The 22,145-nt window shown below is 36.4% G+C and overlaps 1 protein-coding gene across 9 annotated transcripts in view; it reads left to right on the top strand.

The window, feature by feature from the left end:
* The window catches only part of CHL1 (cell adhesion molecule L1 like), a 195,940-nt gene that overhangs the window by 155,090 nt on the left and 18,705 nt on the right, over positions 1-22,145 (top strand). For all 9 annotated transcript variants that reach the window (XM_077858043.1, XM_077858035.1, XM_077858038.1 and 6 more), the window contains 9 exons: positions 3,423-3,563; positions 4,134-4,245; positions 6,001-6,167; positions 8,650-8,815; positions 11,458-11,582; positions 16,041-16,142; positions 16,334-16,531; positions 18,004-18,074; positions 21,523-21,745. In XM_077858043.1, the coding sequence (XP_077714169.1) occupies positions 3,423-3,563; positions 4,134-4,245; positions 6,001-6,167; positions 8,650-8,815; positions 11,458-11,582; positions 16,041-16,142; positions 16,334-16,531; positions 18,004-18,074; positions 21,523-21,745 (1,305 nt within the window). The remainder of the gene's footprint in view (positions 1-3,422; positions 3,564-4,133; positions 4,246-6,000; positions 6,168-8,649; positions 8,816-11,457; positions 11,583-16,040; positions 16,143-16,333; positions 16,532-18,003; positions 18,075-21,522; positions 21,746-22,145) is intronic.

The following is a 22,145-nucleotide window of genomic DNA, read 5'->3' as shown; positions in this document are numbered from 1 at the left end:
CCCGCATTATTGATATCCTCAATTTTGAAGGTTTTTTTGTCATCTCTTTAGAGAGCAGACTAAGAAATGAAAGATGAGTTTTCAGGTAGATCCAAAGGAAATGAAAACAATTGTTGTTTATAAAGAATGTTAAGGACGCTAAAATAAGGAATGAAGATTCTCTGAAACATAAAATCATAAAATTGTATATCTGAATGGCACCTGGCAGTTTATGAAGGACATTCGCATATTGCTTTGAATCCCCAAATGAACATTTTTAATGCAGGTACGATTATTCATATTTAACAGATTGATTCTTTCAGTAATATTTATTGAATGCCTTCTTTGTGCCAGACATTGACTGGCCTTATTGCATGGGAGGTAGCAGTGAATAAAATGAACCCAGTAGGGAGAGTCAATCAATAGGCGAATAAGCACATAAACCTGTGCTGTAGTGTGGTAAATGAAAAATAGCTGAGTAAGGGCTTAGTATAATGAAGTTCAGGACCTAGAGTTACTATTTGATTTTAAGATAATAATAGTAAGCTTCTCGCAGTAATTTACTTTTAAGTAGAATACCTGAAGGAGGTGAGGGAGGTAGCCATGTAAATATGTGTGGAAGAGCTTTCAAGGTAGACAGGTCAGTGAGTGCAAGAACCCTGGGCTATGTTTGGAGTGTTGATGTCAAGCAAGGAGTCCAGTGTGGTTGAAGCTGAGTGAGTTGGCAGTGCTAGACACACGATCAATCAGCAGGTGCAGGGCCACATTATCTATAAAGGTGAAAGTCAGACTGGAGACTTGGGATTTTATTGTAAATAAGACGGGCAGCGCTTGGAGATTTTGGAGCAGAAGAATGACATGATATAACCTATTAACAAGGATCTTCTGACCTCTGAATGGGGAATCAACTGAATGACTGCTTCTACTACTTCTATTACTTCTACTTCTACTACTGCTAAAAGCCACCTGGAAGACCTGGGAACCTAGGTCTACGTTGGTAGTGGTAATGATTAGGTTCTGGATGTATTCTCAAAGTAGAGCCATAGGTTTGTTCATGGATAAGGAGATGTGAAAATAAACTTACAAAAGAGAGCACAGCTGAATCATGGCAGGTGTAGAACCAAAGCCATATCCCTGGAGTCTGAGCTCAGTGTTCCTTCCACAGCTCTTGACCATAGCTCTCCTTGCTCCCCTGCAGATGGATTGTAGACATTCATAGGTTGGGATGTTTGATGACAGTAGGCTGACTAAAGGTTCTGAAGTCTTTCTCTGAGCTTGTAGTTTTAGCAACTCCATTTCCATTCTATGTAATATTTATATATCTGATTCAGTCCTTTGCAGCCTTAAAGAACTTCAAAGAGCAACTCATCCTGAGCATTCTGAAGAGATAAACTCCCCTACAGGATTGTATTAATTTTCTGCTGTTTGCTATCAAATTATCACTAATTTAGTGGCTTAAAACTGTCTACATTAATTATTTTACAATTCTATGTGTTAAAAGTGCAACCAAGCCTCTTTGGGCTGGGCTGAAATCAGGGTGTCAGCCATGCTGTGTTCCTTTCTGGAGGGAGTAGGATGGACCCCTTTCCGTGTCTTTTCCAGTTCCTAGAGAGCCCACATTCCTTGGCATATGACTCTCCATCTTCAAAGTCAACATCATTGCATATTTGACCATTCTTTCCTAGTCCCATCTCCCTTCCACTAACCATAGCCAGGGAAGGTTCTCTGATATTAAGGAGCCTGTGATTACATTAGGTCCACTTAGATAATCTAGGATAATCCCTCCATCTCAAGGTCCTTAACTTTAATCACCTCAACAACGTCCCTTTTGCCATGGAAGGTAAAATATGTTCTAGTGGTAGAGATTAGAACATGGGTATCTATTGGGGGCCTACCACAGAGATCTTCTATGAATAAAATGCCACCCAACATAAATGGTTTTCAGACATTTCAGGAAATATTTACTGACTACCTCCTCTGTGCCTGAAAAGCAGGCACTGGAGACCAGTGTACAACGTGCAGACAAGGTCCTGCCTATATGGAGCTCACAGTCAGGTGTAAAAATATGTTCATTTTTGACTGTGAGAAGAAAAAAAGTATAGGGAAAATCTTCTATTGTATTTTATTTTTTAAAATCTTCTATTTTAATAAGTGGTACTCAGTGTTTTCTATAAACCAAAACTTAGTATAGTCACTGTTTTGTATAATAGAGATACAAGAAATAAATAAAAAAAAATAAGAAAAAAATAGTTTTATTGGTAATCTTGTAATGTCATTTTTTAAAGGATTTTATTTATTTTTTTCGTTTGTTTGCTTGTCTTTAGAAAGAGACAGTGTGAGCAGGGAGAGGCAGAGAGAAAAGGAAAGAGAATCTTAAGTAGGCTCCACACTCAGTGCAGAGCCCAATGTGGGGCTCTACCTCAAGACCCCAAGATCATGACATGAGCCAAAATCAAGAGTCACTCAACTGATTGGGCCACCCAGGTGCCCCTTGTAATGTCATTTAAACTAAAAACTTTAACATTTGTGCCCCTCACTGGACATTCCTGGCTAATATATTTCCTTTACACTGCTTGGTTGTATTGTCATAGCAAGGCCACAAGGTTTGGCATATGGCCAAATGCTGTGGCATGTGTCATTCACTTCTCCAAAATCCAGTACCTCCTTCCACAATAGACATATTACTACTGATCTAGCAGGTTCTGAGCAGCATTAATGAGACAACACATGTGCCACTTCCAACAGAGTTCTCTGGCCCTTAATAAATGCACCAGAAATGTTAGATTTTCTCATTTCCCAAATATATTTCCAGAATTATACCTGAATCAGGAGTAAGCTCAGATTTATTGCCAAAAAGTAGAAAATCTAGTCCTTGATCTCAAGAAGGGTTTACTCTTAGCGTGAAAACAAAATATATGAGCTGTTAAATAGCAAAGCAAGAAAATTGAAATGAATGGTATAGATCAGAAAATTGAACAAGGGCAGAGAAATCAAATAGAGGAACAAAATTGTCAAATGGGGAACACAGGAGCCAGTGTTGGTGGATTGGGGGGATCACTCCATGATGATCATGTCATTTGTGTTGGCAGTATCAGGACCTAAATTTATGAGAATAAGTGAGGTTTAGTTCTAGTGTGACTTGAATGCTGAAAAGAAAATCTGAAATTTTATTTATGGGTGTGAAAAGGGAAAGGCAGTGAGCTAGACATCAACAAATATTTTAGCAATAAATATTAATTTGAAGAAAGATTGAAGTTGGAGAAGGGTCTGGAAAGAAAAACCCATGGTTGATGAAAAGAAATTCTACAAATTTGCTTCAGTGAACTATTATTCACCCTAAACTGGTCTTAAAATATAAATACTGTGTGACACATTTAATAAATGGTATATAAATATTTTATGTCCTATTTTTTATCAAACTGACATTCTTTAATCTCTTGCAGAAAATCCATTTGCTGGTGATGTTGTCTCCCCCGGGGAAATCAGTTTTACCAACCTACAACCCAATCACACTGCTGTGTACCAATGTGAAGCTTCAAATGTCCACGGTACTATCCTTGCCAATGCCAATATTGATGTTGTAGGTAAGCAGACTGTTTATCTTCTGTTTCCTAAAGGAAGATGTTCAAGGTCATATACACAAGTAGATTGAATTCCAGATAGGTAAAACATGGGGGGAACATCCAAGTACCTTTCACCTAACATTTGGGCATTAGCCTTCATAGTAAAACTATGCCTTCTTTTTTATTTGTTTATTTATTTACTTATTTATTTGAGAGAGAGAGAGAGAGAGTGAGCAAAAGTGCATGAGCGGTGGAGTGCAGAGGGGCAGAGGGAGAGGGAGAGAGAGAATCTCAAGCAGGCTCCACACTCAGCATGGAGCCCCCTGTGGGCTCAATCTTAAAACCCTGAGATCATGACCTGAGCTAATATCAAGAGTTGGACGCTTAACCAACTGAGCCACCCAGGTACCCCTAAAATTATACTTTCAAAAATGTATTGAATTTGGATATTTTTCTACTTCAAGAATATGTACCGCAATATTCAGCTGTCTCTTGTTTTTGTTAATATGACTAGGATATAGAAACATCTAGGGTGTGCATATTATGTTTTACACGAACATTTACAGTTGTATTTATGTTATTTTCAAACAGATGTTCGTCCACTGATACAAACAGAAGATGAAGAGCACTATGCTACGGTGGTTGGGTACAGCGCTTTCCTACACTGCGAGTTCTTTGCTTCACCTGACCCAGTGGTGTCCTGGTAAGCCAGTACCAGGTTTTCTTAAAAGAATGTCAGTGGTAGATTTCACCTGTGTCTTCATCCATCATTTGACAGGCTGTTGTTATATGTAGCCAAGACCTCTGAGAAATAAGGTAGCAAATTTGATTACCTACCTCTTCCAGAACTGTTGACTAGATATGTGGAATTTTCTCTCATGAGGAGATTAGGGAGAGCCATTTCTGCTTACAAAGGAAAGCAAAGAACTGAAGTTGATTACTAAGACAATTTTATAGATAAATTTGGGTTTTCATTATGAGTGGATCGAAAGTCATATATTGCAGTTGACCCTTGGACATTGTGGAGGTCAGGGCTGATCCCCCATGCAATTGAAAATCAACGTATATTTCTTTTGTCTCTCCCTAAACTAACTACTAATAGCCTACAGGTGACCAGAAACCTTACCTATCATAAACAGTTGATTAACACACATTTGGTATGTTATCTGTATCATATACTGTATTCTTAAAACAATAGCTAACGTTTTCTTAAATGTTTTTCTGTATTTCTAGGCCACACAGGTTATGAGTTCTTTTAAGTTGTTGCATATTTCCAAAAATTTCTTGGATATATTTATTGAAAACAATTCATATGTAGTTGGACCCACACAGTTCAAACCCATGTTGTTCATACTTAACTATACTTTCTTGTTGTTTGGGGTCTTTTCTAAATAATAATCTAAGCATGCATTCGATTCCAAACATATATGCTTAAAACTTTTCCAACATGTATTTTGAATTTAATTTCAATGTATCAGTTGGTGTAGTAAGTCCAGATGCCTTGTGTGGATCTGCCATATTTGTTACTTCACCAGAAAAACTCAGATGAACTATTCTTAAGTAAGTCTGCTGTGATTCTGCAGGGCCAAAATTAGAGTGACAAGTGAGAGCCAGGGTCACGCAAGTGCAGGGTTAGATCCTGTCTTTATTTAAAAATAGGATATTTTGCTCATTGTGGATTTTTTTGTGTTTTTATTTTTAAAAATACTCTGTTAAAATAGTATTTATCTTGAGCCCTGAGATTTTTTGGCAATCCTTACATTTTGTCTCGGAGGCAAGAGCCTTGCTGGCGTTACCCTAGTCCCAGCTCTGAAAAATCCTATGTGAACAGCAGCCAGAGTTTACCCTTTGAATTTTTTTTTTTTTTTTTCTCCAGCAGAGCCTCTTATTGTGAAATGTACCGGGTAAATCAAGCTTTGGCAGCAAAAGCTTAGAAAATGGATGAATGTGAGAAAATGACTCACATTGGTTGATCAGGGCAAATGTAATCCATGTCCACAGGACAGGAACTACTTCCTGGCCTATAATATTTCTGAATGACCAATGTTCCCCCAGGAAGGCAGGAGGTTCAGAAGGTTCATTATCTCTTTCAATTACTAGCTTTCCCATTTGGTACCCTGAAGCAATCATTAGCTAAAGAGTTCACCATCAGTATACCAGATAATATTTATTAAGCTGTGAGGATAGATGCAAAAACGGCTCTTGTAGCTACGAGAAATACAGCAGAAGCATAGAGCATGGACCGAGATTTCCTCTAGCCACAATCTATTTGGGTAGATAAGATAAACACCAAGGCTAGGACCCATTCTGGGAGAACTATAAGCCCCAATGGAACATTTCATAAGGTCTATGGAGCTCCTGAAGAAAGGGGGAGCCTGAATGCCATCAGCAACCAACTTCAGAAAGAGGATACAATTCTTTCACTTCTTAAATGGATTTATGCTTTCTGTGTTCATAGGCAGAAGGTGGATGAAGCGAAACCCCTTGAAGGCAGACGGTACCATATTCATGAAAATGGCACACTGCAGATCAATAAAACCACAGAAGATGATGCTGGCTCATACTCTTGTTGGGTAGAAAACGCTAAGGGAAAAACCGCAGTCACAGCCAACTTGGATATTAGAAGTATTTTTATTTTGTTTTTACTTTGCATGAATTTTCACATGGGTTCAGTTTGTCTTCATTTTCCCAAATGACACAATATGATCTAAGTTTCAGGGTCCGTTAAAGATTTTAGATCGTATTTCAAACCTCCCAGGTTGTGTTCCATTGAAAAGACCATCACAAAAATTATAGGATGTGCTGACAATGTGTTCATGGCTTTTTACAATTTTAAGAGGGACTTGGGTATTTTGGGGGATGGCTGGGAATGATTTAAAATGCTCTATTTGGGGATATTTCCGTAACTGTATTTTATTTCAATAACAAACTCAACATAGTGTCAGCAGCAGTCAATTCTGTGAGCTAAAAATTTCACAAACCCTTTAAAGTTCAGCTTCATAAAGACTAGGGCATTATAGGACAGGAGATTTTTTTTTTTGTCTTCTTTTTACATCATAAACAGCTTTGTTATTTTTTTCTCTCCTCAGAACAAAGTTCTGGGTTTCACTAATATTTTGATTTTAAAATTTCTCTGAGAATCCTTTTCAGGAAAACATAATAGAGAGACCCTACAGTAAGTGCAGAGAGGATCTATGTTACTGGTGACCTGTCATTATCATAGCCTACTAGTACTACTACTGAGATGACAAGTGTGTTTGTTTAATCACCATTTTCATGGATATACTGATATTTCTCTCCTCTTCACACATACTCTCCCTTCCTTGTTTTTCTTCTGTCTTATATTCTTTTACAGTATTTGTTTCTTTCTGTACCTTAAGTTATCCAACACGCCAAACCTATGGACTGCATTTTTTAAAGTACATAAATATTCTCTTAACTCTCATGTCTGCCTGCACATTTATGTGTCATATACAATTTTCAAAATGCCATTGTGAAGTCCGTGAAGATGATTCTTTTTATACTTTATAAAATCAACCTATATCAAAGTTTAGCAATTCAGATTCAAAGTCAAAGGGGGAAGTCTGGAATCCAAATGAACCTTAACATTCCTATTGCCCTACTCAGTTCTTGGCCCAGAGTGGACCTCAGAACTGCCATTTGACAAAGAGATGGACAAGGTCATGAACTTTTCATCTGCTGTGAACACCTACTTTATGTGTAAGACATATAGAAATGTTATCAGTGAAGGATAAGAACACAATTGTTGCATATAAAAAAGAAACATTGAAAGTAGAATGGATTAAGAAGTTATATAGTACAGTGTTTGAAGGAAAGAGCTTTGGTCTCTACCAAATTTAGGTTCAGATTCCAGCTCAAACCCCTTGTTGGTTAGGACACAGTATTACTTAATTTCATTTTAGCCCTATATTCTCTATAAGGTGAAAATACTAATATTTGTAGAATTATAATTATAAAGTATGTGACTGTGAGCTTCTTAGCAGAGGTCCTGGTCAATAGGATAAGTGCTTTATTAAGTGGTATCTGTTATTATTAGGGAGACATCTGGTTTTAAATTTAGAGATAGGAGTAGATGTTTAATAATTCACTTATAATTAATTCAATTAAATAATCTTCAAGATTCAGGCCTGGGATACTGAATGATCAATTTTTTTATTACTTTCAATTTTTAATCTGTTCATGGAGTGACATGTAGATAGTGAATATTAAAATGTCTTGTGGAATTGGAGGTCAGCTCATGAGATTTGGTCTCTGAGAGGGTCACCAAATGGCATAGCAGGGTAAATAAAGTATATCTACCCTTAATATGGCCTCTAAGAGTAAGGATCCTATGTTCTGAAATAGTCATACTGAGCAAACACTTTTAAGACAGCCAAAGACGATTCTTTTTATTTGAATGGAAATTAAATTTTATTTATTTGATATATTTTAATTTGAAGCTAAATTTTCCAACTTTACTAATTTACTTTTATAATATCACTTACCATATCTCATTCAACAAGAAATCCAACAAATATATGTTGAGTGCTTGCGGTGTATAGGGTCCTTTCTGGGCTGTGGGGATACTTCATGTAAAAAAGAAAAAAAATAGACACAGCCTCTTCTTCATGAAGCTTATGTTCTAATTCCCACTTTCATGTTAATAAATCACATATACATGGGCTTTACAATTTAACCTCTGGCTCCTGAATTATTAATAAACACATTAATAGAAAGTCAATTAATTCCCCCCGCTCCTTACAGTGGTTTGATCACAGGGCCAGAAGTACTAGAAAGAAATTATATTTTTCTCAATATCTAGAGACATTTGTTTGCTCCCACTCTTCTTATTCCTTTTGCCTAAGAAGTAGTAAGGGGGAATTTCTAAGATATTAATTAGTACTTCCAACCTAATTTCTCAGAGGTCCAGGCCTGATGGAAAGAACATAGTAATGAAATATGATATTAAGAAATTATAGTGCAACAAGCATTGCATGAAGATATGACTATTCCATCGACAATTTGGGTTGATTAAATTGCAGACCCTTGATTGCAGAATAAGCTGTGATTTATGCTTCTAACTAGTCTCTATGTTTGGTAAAAACAGATGCTACAAAACTTCAAGTTTCTCCCAAGAATCCTCGTGTCCCCAAATTGCATACACTTGAATTACATTGTGAAAGCACATGTGACCCACATTTGAGGCATAGTTTGAAGTTGTCCTGGAGTAAAAATGGAGAAGCCTTTGAAATTAATGCCACAGAGGATGGCAGGTAGGAAAAGTATTATGCTATGTCATCATGTTTGCTTGGGATGAACACCTAGCACTTGAAAAAAAATAGTTGTAAAAGTATTTGCACTGAATTAAAAATACAAAAAGTGATTAATACATTTCAGTCTTTAAGGCAGGATTTAAAAGGTGGTACAAAGCACTGTTTCAGTTTTCTCTTGCATGGTTATCTTCTTTTTGCTGCTGACTTTTTACAGAATGTGTATCATCCTGTTAGTACATGAAACAGAGCCTACTCCAGGTATGTGAGGCATATCTGCTCACATGGCCCCAGAGGAGAGCCTGCCTATCACCCTTTTACATCCCAAACTCAGATGAGTCTGTATCATGAATAGACAGAACCTGAGTCATACCTACTGTCCTTCTAGTTAGAAAGCTTTGGCAACTACACTTTTAAGCCTCCTCATCTCTGTATGGAGAATACAGAAAAAAAATACAGAAGAGAGAAGGTAGAAGGAAGTGTGAAAAGAAGCTGAATAGCATTAGACAGTATTAAGTACATCAAAGAAAAAGAATCAGTATTTACTGAATGCTTACGCTATTTTTTGAAAACGTACAGAGGTTAGCTCTCCTGTCTTTTGCATTGTGACTAGTAGGAGTTAGACCGTCCTTAGCCAAATCTCTCCTCTAGTTTTATGTTGTTATTCATCATTCTGAAAAAGTAAATCTGAAGGTAGGACATGCATTGCTTGGTGAGACTGTGACAGGGTGATAATTAAGAGCATGGACTTGAGTCCAATGGCCTGGATTTAACTCTCAACGTGATCACTTATCTTGTCTATGATGTTAGACAAGCTGCTTACCTTCTCTGTACCTTAATTTTACACTCCTAAGACACCTTCATAGGGTTATTATGAGTTAATATACCAAGAGCTCAAAAAATACTAAGTCCTCAGTCCAATTTAGGTCTCATGATTTGTACTAATTTCTCCAAATTTTTAATGGCTTATCTCATTTCTCTTATCTGTGTGGACCCTATGGTATGTTTGTGTGTGTGTGCACGCCATGTGTGTGCTTGCACCACCTCTATACAGAGGCATTGGTTTCGGCTTGGTACTGAATTTATTCCATCTTATCCCTTTTATATACATAAGAGTTTGTGGAAAGGGACATATGTATTACAACCAGTTGTCACTGAAACGTGAAGAGATTAATTATGGCCCTAAAAGACTACACATTGTAACAAAGATCTTCACCCTTTGGTTAGTTCTTAGTTGATTTATCAACTGCTCAGATCTCTCCATATCCTCCCTCTTTTGTCACTACTGCCTAGTTGCCTTAGGTCTTGCATATGGTCTCTGGGCTACAGCCAAAAAGCGAATCAGACTGGTGCCTAGTTGGTGATATGACCTGTATATTTAGGCCCTGATCCCAGAAACTCCAAACATCCTCTGTGTGGCCCAGTTGAATAGTTTCTGTAGGATACTGAGGCTGACACTCAAATGAGCCTCTGGCTATCTTAGTAAACTAAGCAAGTGATACTTGCAAGTGCAAGTTTTCCTTAGGGTAGGGGTGAGGAACAGCAATCTTACCCTCTCTTAGAAGAGATCTCAGGAGTTGGGAAGTCTGGGAATAATTCTTGCTGCTGGGGTTGACTGAGGTCCAGAGCTAAGATCACAGGAATCTGCTAAATTTCTAGGGAACCATTAGTAAGCTCCCATCTCTCACCTCCTGCTGGTACACCTTCTTATTGGTAGGTAGGGTGGGGGCCAGAGGCTTTTACATAGGAAGAGTTTTAGTGAGTTTTACATCAGAGATGTCAATTATATAAGAGTTTCTCTCCCTTTCTGCAAGGACACTATTTATTTTGACTAAATAGCCAACTGTTGTAAATATATTTCAAATTTAGTGGAACTGAATTTTCCTAAAAGTGCTTAAATAGTCAAGTTGACAATACATAGGGGTAGGGTAAAAAGGTATAATTTATAGTAAAGAAATTTTCATGTACTCAACCGGATTACAAATTGGCAAAATAGAACAAATGATAAAAAGCTAGTGGCAAAGAATTTGCAAAAATAGAGGTACTAGTCTGCCCTCTGCTGTTCAAATAAATCACAGTGTAGTTATTATCAGATCTATTGAATGTGCATCCTATTTGTGAAGTAAAGGTGTGGAGAAAAAGGACTCTTGTCAAGAAGACAGATTATCAGACTCCAGGTCAGACAGTCTGGCTCTGCTATCTGGAGTGTGATTCAGGAATGTCTCTTTGTAAGAAGCACCCCAGCTGATCCTATGTAGGGGATTCCCTTAAACCAGAAGAATTATCCAAATGTGCCTTAACTCTTATAATGTATAGTACAGTCTTTAGAAACACCAGGCAGCACAGTTCTATCACTGACCCATGCATCATGGATGGTTGCACTTGGTATTTAAAACAAAGCTAAACAAACTGTTAGCTTTCTTGGCTGTATAGATAGTTGTGTATGCTCAAGTAGCACTTCATCTCCAGTTTCAACCATGGTACCCCCTCATAAAATTTCCATTATGTAAAGCTGTGTTTTGTTTCCTTTTTTTAAAAATTCTTTCTTGAATATTTTTTCCTATGGGGAATATAATTTTTGGATATGTGTTTCTGTTGTTTTCATCCTCATCATACTCTCTTTTTTTTTTTTTTTTTACTGGTAGGATTATTATCGATGGAGCTAATTTGACTATATCTAATGTCACCTCAGAGGACCAAGGTATTTACTCCTGTTCGGCTCAAACGGCTCTGGATAGTGTTACTGATGTAACTCAAGTATCTGTTCTCGGTAAGTGCGCTAATGAAAAATCTCTGTTCATCTCTTTCCCATTATGGATTAAATTCCATTGTTCTTGGACCATTAAATCAACAATTATTTGAGCCCCTGCACATAGACTGTTTGTTTGAATTTTTCATTTAAATAGTTACTCCACTTTTAAACGCTCTCTTCTCTTCTGGCTTTAAAGAAATTAATTAATGCTTAATTTCTTTTCCTGCATGGGTAATGTTGCCAGTAGCTGTGGGAGGTAGGCGATGTATTAGCAGAACGAAAACTAGAGCATGCTTCAGTTGTCAGGGCACCTGAGCTGCCCTTTCCTAGCACGTGGAGAAATAGAGCTAAGGAATGGAGGTGGGTTAGCATGGGGGGAGCAGGTGAGGCGTCCTGTGGGGGTGGTTCAGTGCTCATGTTCTAAACCAGAGGCACGGATGAAATTCTCAGCATTTGAGGAAGGGCGCGAAGGAACCTCAAGAGTTCTGCAAAGGAATGCCTTTGATTTTTTTTTAATGATAATGCTAATGAGAAAATAATGTCATACTTCACTAGTGTAATCAATGTAATCAACATGGTTAGCCCTGCAATCACTCTTGTTTAATGTGCTTAGACCATCCTGGAGCATCTCTAAGGCCACTATTAGCTCTTGAACCATCTCCTAGACCATCTCTCCTCCGGTTTCCTTGCCAGATTCACTCTCCACAAGCTATCTGATATGGAAACCTGGCCAATGTGGGCAACATCAACAAACCGCTTACTCTCAAACTTCCATTTGATTGAGCCAGTGGGGAGCCTGGCAGTAGAGGAGGATGCGTGTGGTGTGTTTATTCTCCATATTCCCTCCTGACAGGCTGTGTACAAAGTCATTGATTTCTCCCAGGGAGGCTCTCTTCACAAAATCCTCTCTGATAAGATTCTATTAACTGCTCCTTCCACCCTCAACCCCAGAAATTCTGCCAATGATCTTTTGAAAGAGGTTTTTGTTTGTTTGTTTTGTTTTTAAACTCTTGGTACGATCCAAATTGTGTAAACTATTTAATTTCTGCTGGGACCCTGACTGGTATATTTTTTAAATAGTTTTCTCTTATAATAACCTTGTCTCCATGGACACCATTTAGTCTCTCTTTTAGTTTTCTGATAGTTTGATTTTGCCTAAATTCCTTTATTAAATTGTAGATTAATCATTATTGTTAACAGGCATTTGTATCTTTAGCTCTCTGGTTGCTGGGATCCACAGGTAGGTTGCTAACAGAGGGTACAGACTGAAAGGAAATAATTCCATTTCTTTGGAGGTAGGATGTGAAAAATGAGTAAACAGGCTGGAGCTCTTCAAGTGAAGCAAATGGCCACTGTATTTCAAGGAAAATAAATGACCACCGTGTTCAAGTGAAGCAAATGGTCACCAGACTGGGTTCTTTACACACATTTACACACGCGTGCATGCGCGCACAAGGAGATTCCCAGGTAGTAGAGGGTATCAACTTGGTTCAGTAGAATTGTACCTTTGGGTGAGATGTATAGCCTTAGGAATTCAGCTGCTTCAATGGACTACAAGCAGGAAGGTTCAACCCTCTAATAATTATTTCACTAGTAACTCATCAAATAAAGTAATAGAGCTTCAGATAATGTAGAGTTTATCCCAGGCAGCACAAGTATAGGGGTAAGTCTAGGATCCATGGACTTTGTCCCTAAGTATTTTGAGCCATGGAGCCAAGCAAAGGGATTGGACACCTTACCACTTGGTACAAGCTGTCAAATTTCCTTGTAAAATTTAATATTTCAGTCTTGGTGATTAGGCTACCATCTTCTAGAACCATTAAATTTTGACAATTTTAAAGAAATAGTTGCTATAATTATATGTAATATTCACATGTGAAGTTCTTTTTTACCAGTTTTTTTAAGAATAAAAATAAATTAATTTAAAAATATTCTGTGACACATAGTTCATCTTCTTAACCAATTCTTGCAGCTTATCTTCTAATTTTTTAGGCCAACCCCAGTCTTAAGAACCGCTATCTCACTAATGGACAATAATAAATATATCCCTGTGTAGTTTCTTTTAAAAATGGCTTTTCCCCGGAAAACAATTTTTGCAAACATGTGCTTGACTGACTTCAATTCCAAGTAACTATCCTTGACATAACTACCTTTTAAGAGTATCAGTCTTTTAAGTAGCAACTGCAGCCCATCAGTTCTAGTTCCATATGATTCTGAGAGCAGATTTTAATGTCAGATGCCACAGGCTGTATTGGTTCCTTCAGGTAACTTTAAAAATAAGTGATCTGTTTGTAAGTGCTGAAGACAAATGTAAATTCTCTGAGCTCACAGATGTGAAAACAGTTGAGGAAATCATTTCTTATTTAAGGCCCTAAAGTTTTTTTTTTTAATTTTTAATTTAAATTCAATTTGCCAGCATATAGTATAATACCCAGTGCTTGGGATCCCTGGGTGGCGCAGCGGTTTAGCGCCTGCCTTTGGCCCAGGGCGCGATCCTGGAGACCCGGGATCAAATTCCACGTCGGGCTCCCGGTGCATGGAGCCTGCTTCTCCCTCTGCCTGTGTCTCTGCCTCTCTCTCTCTCTCTCTGTGTGTGACTAACATAAAAAAAAACAAAAAACAAAAAACAAAAAATACCCAGTGCTCATCCTATCAAGTGCCCTTCTTAAAGCCCGTCACCCAGTTATCCCATCCGCCTACTCACCTCCCTTTCTGCAACCCTTTGTTTCCCAGAGTTAGGTGCTCTTAGGTGCTCTCATGGTTTGTCTTTCTCTCTAATTTTTCACCAGTTTTCCTCCTTTCCCTTATAATCCCTTTTGCTATTTCTTATATTTCACATAAGTTTTATGCACTGGCAGTGACCACATCTTAAAAATAAGTCTCTTTTGAATCAAAAATATATTTATTTTTTTTTTTGCCAATGTAAATTTCCAGCATGGATGATAGATGTTGTTTCCCACTTGGAGAATAAAGAGCCCTGGGAAGGCCCAATGAGATATTATTTGTCTCCTCTGAGAAAAGATAAATGTCCTGAATACAAGAGAGAATTCAAACCAAATTTTGGAAGTAAAGACCATTAGGGATAAGTTTTATTTCTTTCTTTATTTTGTTTTACCGTTGCTTTGATTTTAATAAAAATTTCCATGGAATTTAACACTCTTAAAGTCATTACCTACTCTTAGCATCCAGAATATCTAAAGAACTTACAAAACTCAACAACCAAAAATGAATAATCCACTTAAAAATGAGCAGAAGACACAAATATACATTTTTCCAAAGAAGACATGCAGTTGGCCAACAGACAAATGAAAGGATGTTCAACATCACTTATCAGGGAAATGCAAATCAAAACCACAATGAGATATCACCTCATATCTGTCAGAGTGGCTAAAAATGTTAACTAACTGGAATTCAAATAAAAACTTAAAAAAAAATGTTATCACCTACTCAATTTTCTAGTTTCTGACATAAGATTTATCAGCACCATTTTTTTCCTCTTCCCAAATAAACTGCCTTCCTACTCTTTTTCAGAACTCTAAGCCAAGAGTGTAGAAGTTGCTATAATATACTGAGAATTCATTGTTAGAAATTATAATAAAAATCCAGAGCATGCAGAAAAGAAACTGAGTTCATGTTCTTTATCTTATTTTCCTACAGTCAGAGGACCTAATTTTATTACCTTAATATGTTAATTACATGCATGATTAAAGTGATAATATACTTTTCACTTATTCATTTAATCACAAAACATTTATATGCAAAGCACTGTGCGTGATGCAAATGTTAATAAAATGTAGTCCCTATTCTTAAAGATCTGTCATATACAGGAAATGAATCAGGCATATAAATAAGCATATGAGCTGAAAGATACTGATCCACTTGAGATAGATAATGTTTCTCAAAATTGTGCCTAATTATTACCCAGGGCAATTGTTTAGAAATGCAGATTCCTGGGCCCCACTCCATTAGTATGCCAGAGAGGATAGGGCCCAGAAATAAATCCTCAATTTTTAAAAAAAGATTTATTTATTTATTTATTTATTTTTGAGAGAGAAAGAGAGAGAGAGAGAGAGAAAGTAGGGGGAAGGGCAAAGGAGAGGGAGACTCCAAGCTGAGCATGGAGCCCTAGCTCAATCTCACTATCCTGAGATCACAACCTGAGCCGAAACCAAGTCAGCTGCCCAAATGACTGCACCACCCATGTTCTACTCCTAAAAGAATTTTGATAAGCATGGTTAAAGATGCCCTTTGAGAACTGGAATCAGAGTAGAGGAAGAGAATACTTACAGGAGAGAGTAGATGTTCAGAAAGCTATACTTGAAATAGAACCAGAAAGGCTGCTGAAATGTGGACAATTGGGCATGGAGACCAGGGCCCAGAGAGAAAGGGGGATGGTACTGGGCCTCAGTGAGGAAATTAGGTAGACAAAGGCATGGTGTGCATTCTCCTTACCTTTATTTTTTTATTATTACTTAGATGTTCCGGATCCACCAGAAAACCTACACTTGTCTGAAAGACAAAACAGGAGTGTTCGGCTGACATGGGAAGCTGGAGATGACCACAATAGCCATATTAGCGGTAGGGAGGACTTGGGATAACTATGTTTCTTATACTCTTGAGTCAAAATTAATATTAAAGCCTTTTAAAAAAAATACAATTCCTAGATTATCCTTTTTAAAACATTCTTTAAAACTTTTTGTACTGTGTGTGTTAGTATAACTTAAACATACTAAATCCTTTCTAATGTTTTTATATGCTTCTATTGCCAGAGTATATTGTTGAATTTGAAGGAAACAAAGAAGAACCTGGAAGATGGGAAGAATTGACTAGGGTCCAAGGAAAAGAAACAACAGTTATGTTATCCTTGGCTCCATATGTGAGATACCAGTTCAGGGTCATAGCTGTAAATGAAGTAGGGAGAAGCCAACCTAGCCAGCCATCAGACCATCATGAGACACCTCCAGCAGGTATGTGGCTTCTCACACCAGGTTTCTGAAAAAAATATTTTAGTTTTGCTTCATCTTTCAACATCTTTAAAAAAATTGATAGTATGGTGTAGGATTTTAGATTTCTCCTAATATAGCACCTGAAAAGTTCTGTGAATTGACAGCACACAAATAGTCAAAGTACATCAGATTCATAAGTCGTATACAAATGTTTGATAGAGAGCAGGAAATAACAGGGAGGTATATGAGCAAACATTACTTTGTGTGATTTGTGATAACTAAATATGTTTAACAGATATCGAGTAGGTTATAAACTGAGGTTCAATATATAGAAGGTCAGCTTTCTCCTTTTATTTTTCTATTTCAACTTCCCAAAATAAAACACTTTATTCATTGTAGGCACCTTGTTAACACTTTAAAATATTTAATGTCATTAATTTTTTACATTTAGTATATTTGTTGTCTCTCAATATCTAAATAGATATCTGATATCTAAATTTCCAGGATTTTTTTTCATCTCAAGAATTATAATACTAAAATTTGTGTTACTTTAATTGTCATTGGTCAACAATGTGGTCATAGCATGGTATTTTTTTTTCCTCTCGGGCAAAATAAATAGGCTAGGGTATAATTTCCTTTTTGGATTGAGGAAAAAACAAGAAGGGATCGTAAATGAATCAGATACTTGTGTGACTGAAGTGTAAGTTGCACTTGGCGCTAAAACCATGCTTAGTCCTTTCTTATTACATGGATTCATTTGAATATATTTCATGAGCACATTACCTGCTATTACCTATTTGTTGTCCCTAACAGTTGGCTGTTGAAATTAATACGTGATGTTTAATTTTATTAGCTTAGAGGCAGATATTCACAACACACATTTCTAACAATAATTCTAATAGAAAAAGGAAAGCAGATTTAAAATTAAGATACATATTTAAAAGTAGGTTTAGGTTTTTTAAAAATACAGCTTGAAAAATTTAAAGAGCAGGTTTAAAATGAAGATATCTAAAATAAATCATCTACTTTCCACTGAATAATAATTGTATCACTTCAAGCAAATGATTTTACTCCTTTAAATAAATTATATATTTAAAACCTGCCTTATGTGAGGTCATGGATGTGTTAACTAGCCTTATGATGGTAATCATTTTATAATATATATAAACATAAATATAAATATAACAGATAAATATAAAATATGTATCTATATAATGGAGATATATATATATATATACATACAGATATGCATACATATGAAATTATTACATTGCATACCTTAAACTTACACAGTGTATATGTCAATTATATCTCAATAAACCTGGGGAAAAAATAACTGCGTTAATAAGTCCTCTTACAAACCAGGCCAGAGAGAAATAAATACAATCAAAGTTCTTTAAAAATCTGATTTAAAAGGGAGGTGGGATGATATGCTGATTTGCCTATGGACCATAAAATTTGAAAAAGTAATTTTAATACTTATGATTTTTCAGCTCCCGACAAGAATCCACAAAACATAAGGGTTCAAGCCTCTCAACCCAAGGAAATGATTATAAAATGGGAGGTGTGTATTCTTTAATGTGTTATACACTACTCTGTGTTCTTTTTTTCTTTTAGGTCTATATGCTAAGTGTAATGATAGAGAAATATTTTTTAAGAACAAAGATATAAGACATATGTTTTATAAAAATATTTCAGTTGTATATCTCATAGGTCATTGGGATTAGAATGTTGTGAGATAGAATTAAACACTGGTAAATAATGTAAGGAGGGTTATGCAGGCTAATTTAGTTGCAATCCATTATCAAAAGTTTCAGATTCCTATTATTTTTATAGCTAATATTCTAAATCCTCTCTTGTTCAAAAATACCAAAAAGTTTCCTAAATGTTAGTACATGGTCTAATAAATTTTGCATATCAAAAGGATGTCTGCCAAACAATAGCCACTAGTTAAGCACTATTAAGCATTTTGTATACTCTTTCTGAGAATACCCTTGTCATTAACACTTTTTTTCTAGATATAGAAACTGAGGTCAGGATGATGGGCAGTTTTGCCGGTCACCATACCATTGGAATACCACTAGAAATCAACAAACCTGCATAGATATCTTTGGACTTCAAATTGCACTTTTCACCCCTTTACATATTTCTATTAAAGATTATAAAATAGACTTTTGTCTTTGAATTTTGTGTAAAATTTTACATCTGCTCAGAGGACTTTCATTGTTTTGATTATCATTTCTAAGTTACTTCTGTAACAGTAGATAACATTTCCCCATCTCTGTTTGGACATATTCATGAACAAATTATTTAACCTACTTGAAAGCAGATTAGCATTCAGACATTCTGATTAATAATATACTTCTCACATTAAATTCATTGAATTTTATGTAAATGTAGAACATTTTTTAATGTACACTGGAATGTACTAATTTACTTCTAAACCTCTTTCCCAATATGATTTTGGGAAAAATTTTAAGATGTATTTAGTTTGAATTTTAAATCAATATTTCTATATCAAAACTAACCCATTGGGATGCCTGGGTGGCTCAGTGGTTCAGGTCATGATCTTGGGGTCCAGGATCAAGTCCCGCATTGGGCTCCCTGCATGGAGCCTGCTTCTCCTTCTGCCTATGTCTCTGCCTCTCTCTCTGTGTCTCTCATGAATAAATAAGTAAAATCTTTAAAACAAACCAAAGCAAAACAAAAAACTAACCCATTATTCCTATTTCAGTGAAATTAAGTTTTGCAAATTTAAAATTTGAAAAAAAATTGGTAATGACAGAATCGAAGTATGTTTAAGAATATTATTTCTTTCCTTGAATCGGTGGCCGTACATATTTGCTACCACACTGTCTTCATAATTACTTAATTTGTATTCTTAAATTATGGTAATATTTTAAACTTGTAGAATATGTCTTTTTCTCTCTTAAGTTCCATAGCAATTTCCATAAGATAGATGACATAACTGGTTAGATGAAAATAATAGTGTGTAATTATCAGGTCAGTTCCTCAGAAGCACACCATGTTCAACATCAGCTCAATAATCCTCACCAGCCTTCTGAAGGGCAACAGTAGCTAGAGTATCAACCGTACAGTTCATATAGAGACGCTGGGAGTCTCATTTTAATGACCTTACCCAGATGTCATGCACTATGTCAGTGATGAAAAGAGGACTCCCACCCACACCTCTGCTTTTGCTCCTCTGGTCTGCTATCTTTGTTGGGGGCCTATTTAAAAAGTTGCTATTGGTTTTGTTGCCAGTTGTCTGAAAACCAAATACAAAATACTCCTTCTGTTTCTTCAGGGGTCTAGACACCAAAGAGCATGGTAGTTTAGATAAGATTTTTCTTAAAAAGTGTTAAATATGGTGGCAGTTTATTTTAAAATTTGCCAAAGAACTTTATCAAATGTAGTTATTTTCCTTGGAACAAAGGAACAAATGGATAATTTTATTTGTACTCATTTATTGTTAGTGGAGGCTGAAGGAAATTGTAATTCCAGATTGCAGTATGAAACTAAAAGCTTGTGGCCTGAGTCATCTGGGCACTGCTAAAGCCCCTGGTGAATTTATATCCTTATGGTAGTAAAAATTATCTTGGTTGCAAAACTTAGAATGCAGAGTATAAACAATGATTGTGAAATCTCAGGAAGGTTTTGTTTTATTTTCATTTATTTTACCGTAGCTGATTTAAATATTTACCTTGGCATTGGCTTGAACTTGAAATCATTTTGCTGATACAGCACTAGTTTCAACTTAATTCCAACTAATCCATCTAAAGAGTATTTTAGTAACTTAGACTGACTCAAGATGCATTGCAAATTCTGTAAGAAAACACTGTATATGACACTAATTCATTAATATATTCATTAATGTATTATTTTATTCATTTTTTGAGAGAGCAAGCATACAAGCAGTGGGAGAAGGGGCAGAGGGAGATAGAGAATCTTAGACTGGTTTCATGTCCCCAGCACAGAGCCCAATGCGGGGCTTGATCTCACAATCCTGAGATCATGACCTGAGCCAAAATCAAGAGTTTGACACTTAACCACGCTTCACCACACTTACCGACTAAGCCACCCAGGCACCCTCATATATATGGCATAATTAAATCTCTCATATATACAGACAAAATTACTGTTTATATAAGCAAACATTATAATCTAGGGCTAACGTCACAGTTTTTATGTATTCTATATAATTGATTCATTTAAATGCATATTCCTATTTTTGAAACGAAACAAGTGGTTTAAATCACCTTAATGCTTTCTTTTTTAAATTAAAGTACTGCTTGATTAAAAAAAAACTAGAGTGGAAGTAACCAATTCCCTCTAGTAGAAATTCCTCCACTAAATTTTCCTATACAGAAAAATACAGTGGAAGCTGGGGATGGGATTGGGTGGGGGCACTCTCTTTTAAAGAAGTAGTCAAGAAGCTGGGAAATTATTTTATTAGAGAGAAGAGCTACATCTTTTAGGCACAAATGTATAAACATGCATATTATTGAGAAATATAGATTTACTCGATCTCTCTCTTCTCTTAGAAGGCAGGTGGAAAAGATGGATAGAGTCACGTGGAAAGAGTTCTGACTGAAAAGTCATGGATATGAAATCCCTTTCACAACTTACAACATGTCTTTTTTATATCTTCCAGTTTTTTGAGAGTGAAAAAGTAGAGTATAGAGGAAAATGTAGACAAAAACAAAAATCCTCTGTGGAATTTCTTAGTAAAATTCTTTCATGTGTGAACAGTGAGACTCAAGGGAATAATCAAGGCATCTAAATTGTGGGCTTCTTATGACTTAGGGATGTGAGGAACTAACTTTCAAACTTGTACTTAGAGAATGACAAAAATTTTCACAAGTATTTCAAAACCGAAGAGGGGGATTTAAAATCTTCCAAACACCATCCCTCTATTGCAGTGTTTCTTATTGCCATTTAGAGTGGTTTGCCACTATCTCTGAGTCAATGTATTCATGATCACACTAGATGAGACTTGCCTTCTGTCTTAGCCTTTGAAATCCATGGAGCAGAATGGACCTGGACTGGAGTACAGGGTGACCTGGAAGCCACAGGGAGCCCCTGTGGAATGGGAAGAAGAAACAGTCACAAACCACACCTTGAGAGTGATGACACCTACTGTCTATGCTCCTTATGATGTCCAAGTCCAAGCCATCAATCATCTTGGCTCTGGCCCTGAGCCTCAGTCAGTGATTCTCTATTCTGGAGAAGACTGTAAGTGATGCACTTGAAACTGCTAAGCACTCCAAGAGCAATTTCTTTCAAGTATACATTGCATTTCTGTTGATGATCATTTTTGAGCAACTACTGCATGCAAAGAGGATGTACTAGCTGTGGGAAATAAAAAGAAATTTAACACGTGGTTCCTACTCTTAAGGTTGACAGCAGGATGGCCAATCACTATAAAGTGGTAAGGAATTATGTTAGTTTTAATTTTATTCAGTTTCCCAGTAAAGCTATTTCTTAAAAAAAAAAAAAAAGAAAACTATTTCTATATTAAAAAATCAAAGGCCGGTACTCATCACTGCAATTAGTTAAGCAGCATAACTGTCATAAGGTTTCTGGTTACATTTGTCCTTACTTGTCAAAGACTTCCCAACAGCCTCCTGCTGTC

Source organism: Canis aureus, chromosome 19, assembly GCF_053574225.1.
Source record: "Canis aureus isolate CA01 chromosome 19, VMU_Caureus_v.1.0, whole genome shotgun sequence".
Classification (NCBI taxonomy): domain Eukaryota; kingdom Metazoa; phylum Chordata; class Mammalia; order Carnivora; family Canidae; genus Canis; species Canis aureus.
The sequence above is the reverse complement of the archived record's forward strand: the minus strand, read 5'-3'. Positions and strand labels throughout refer to the sequence as shown.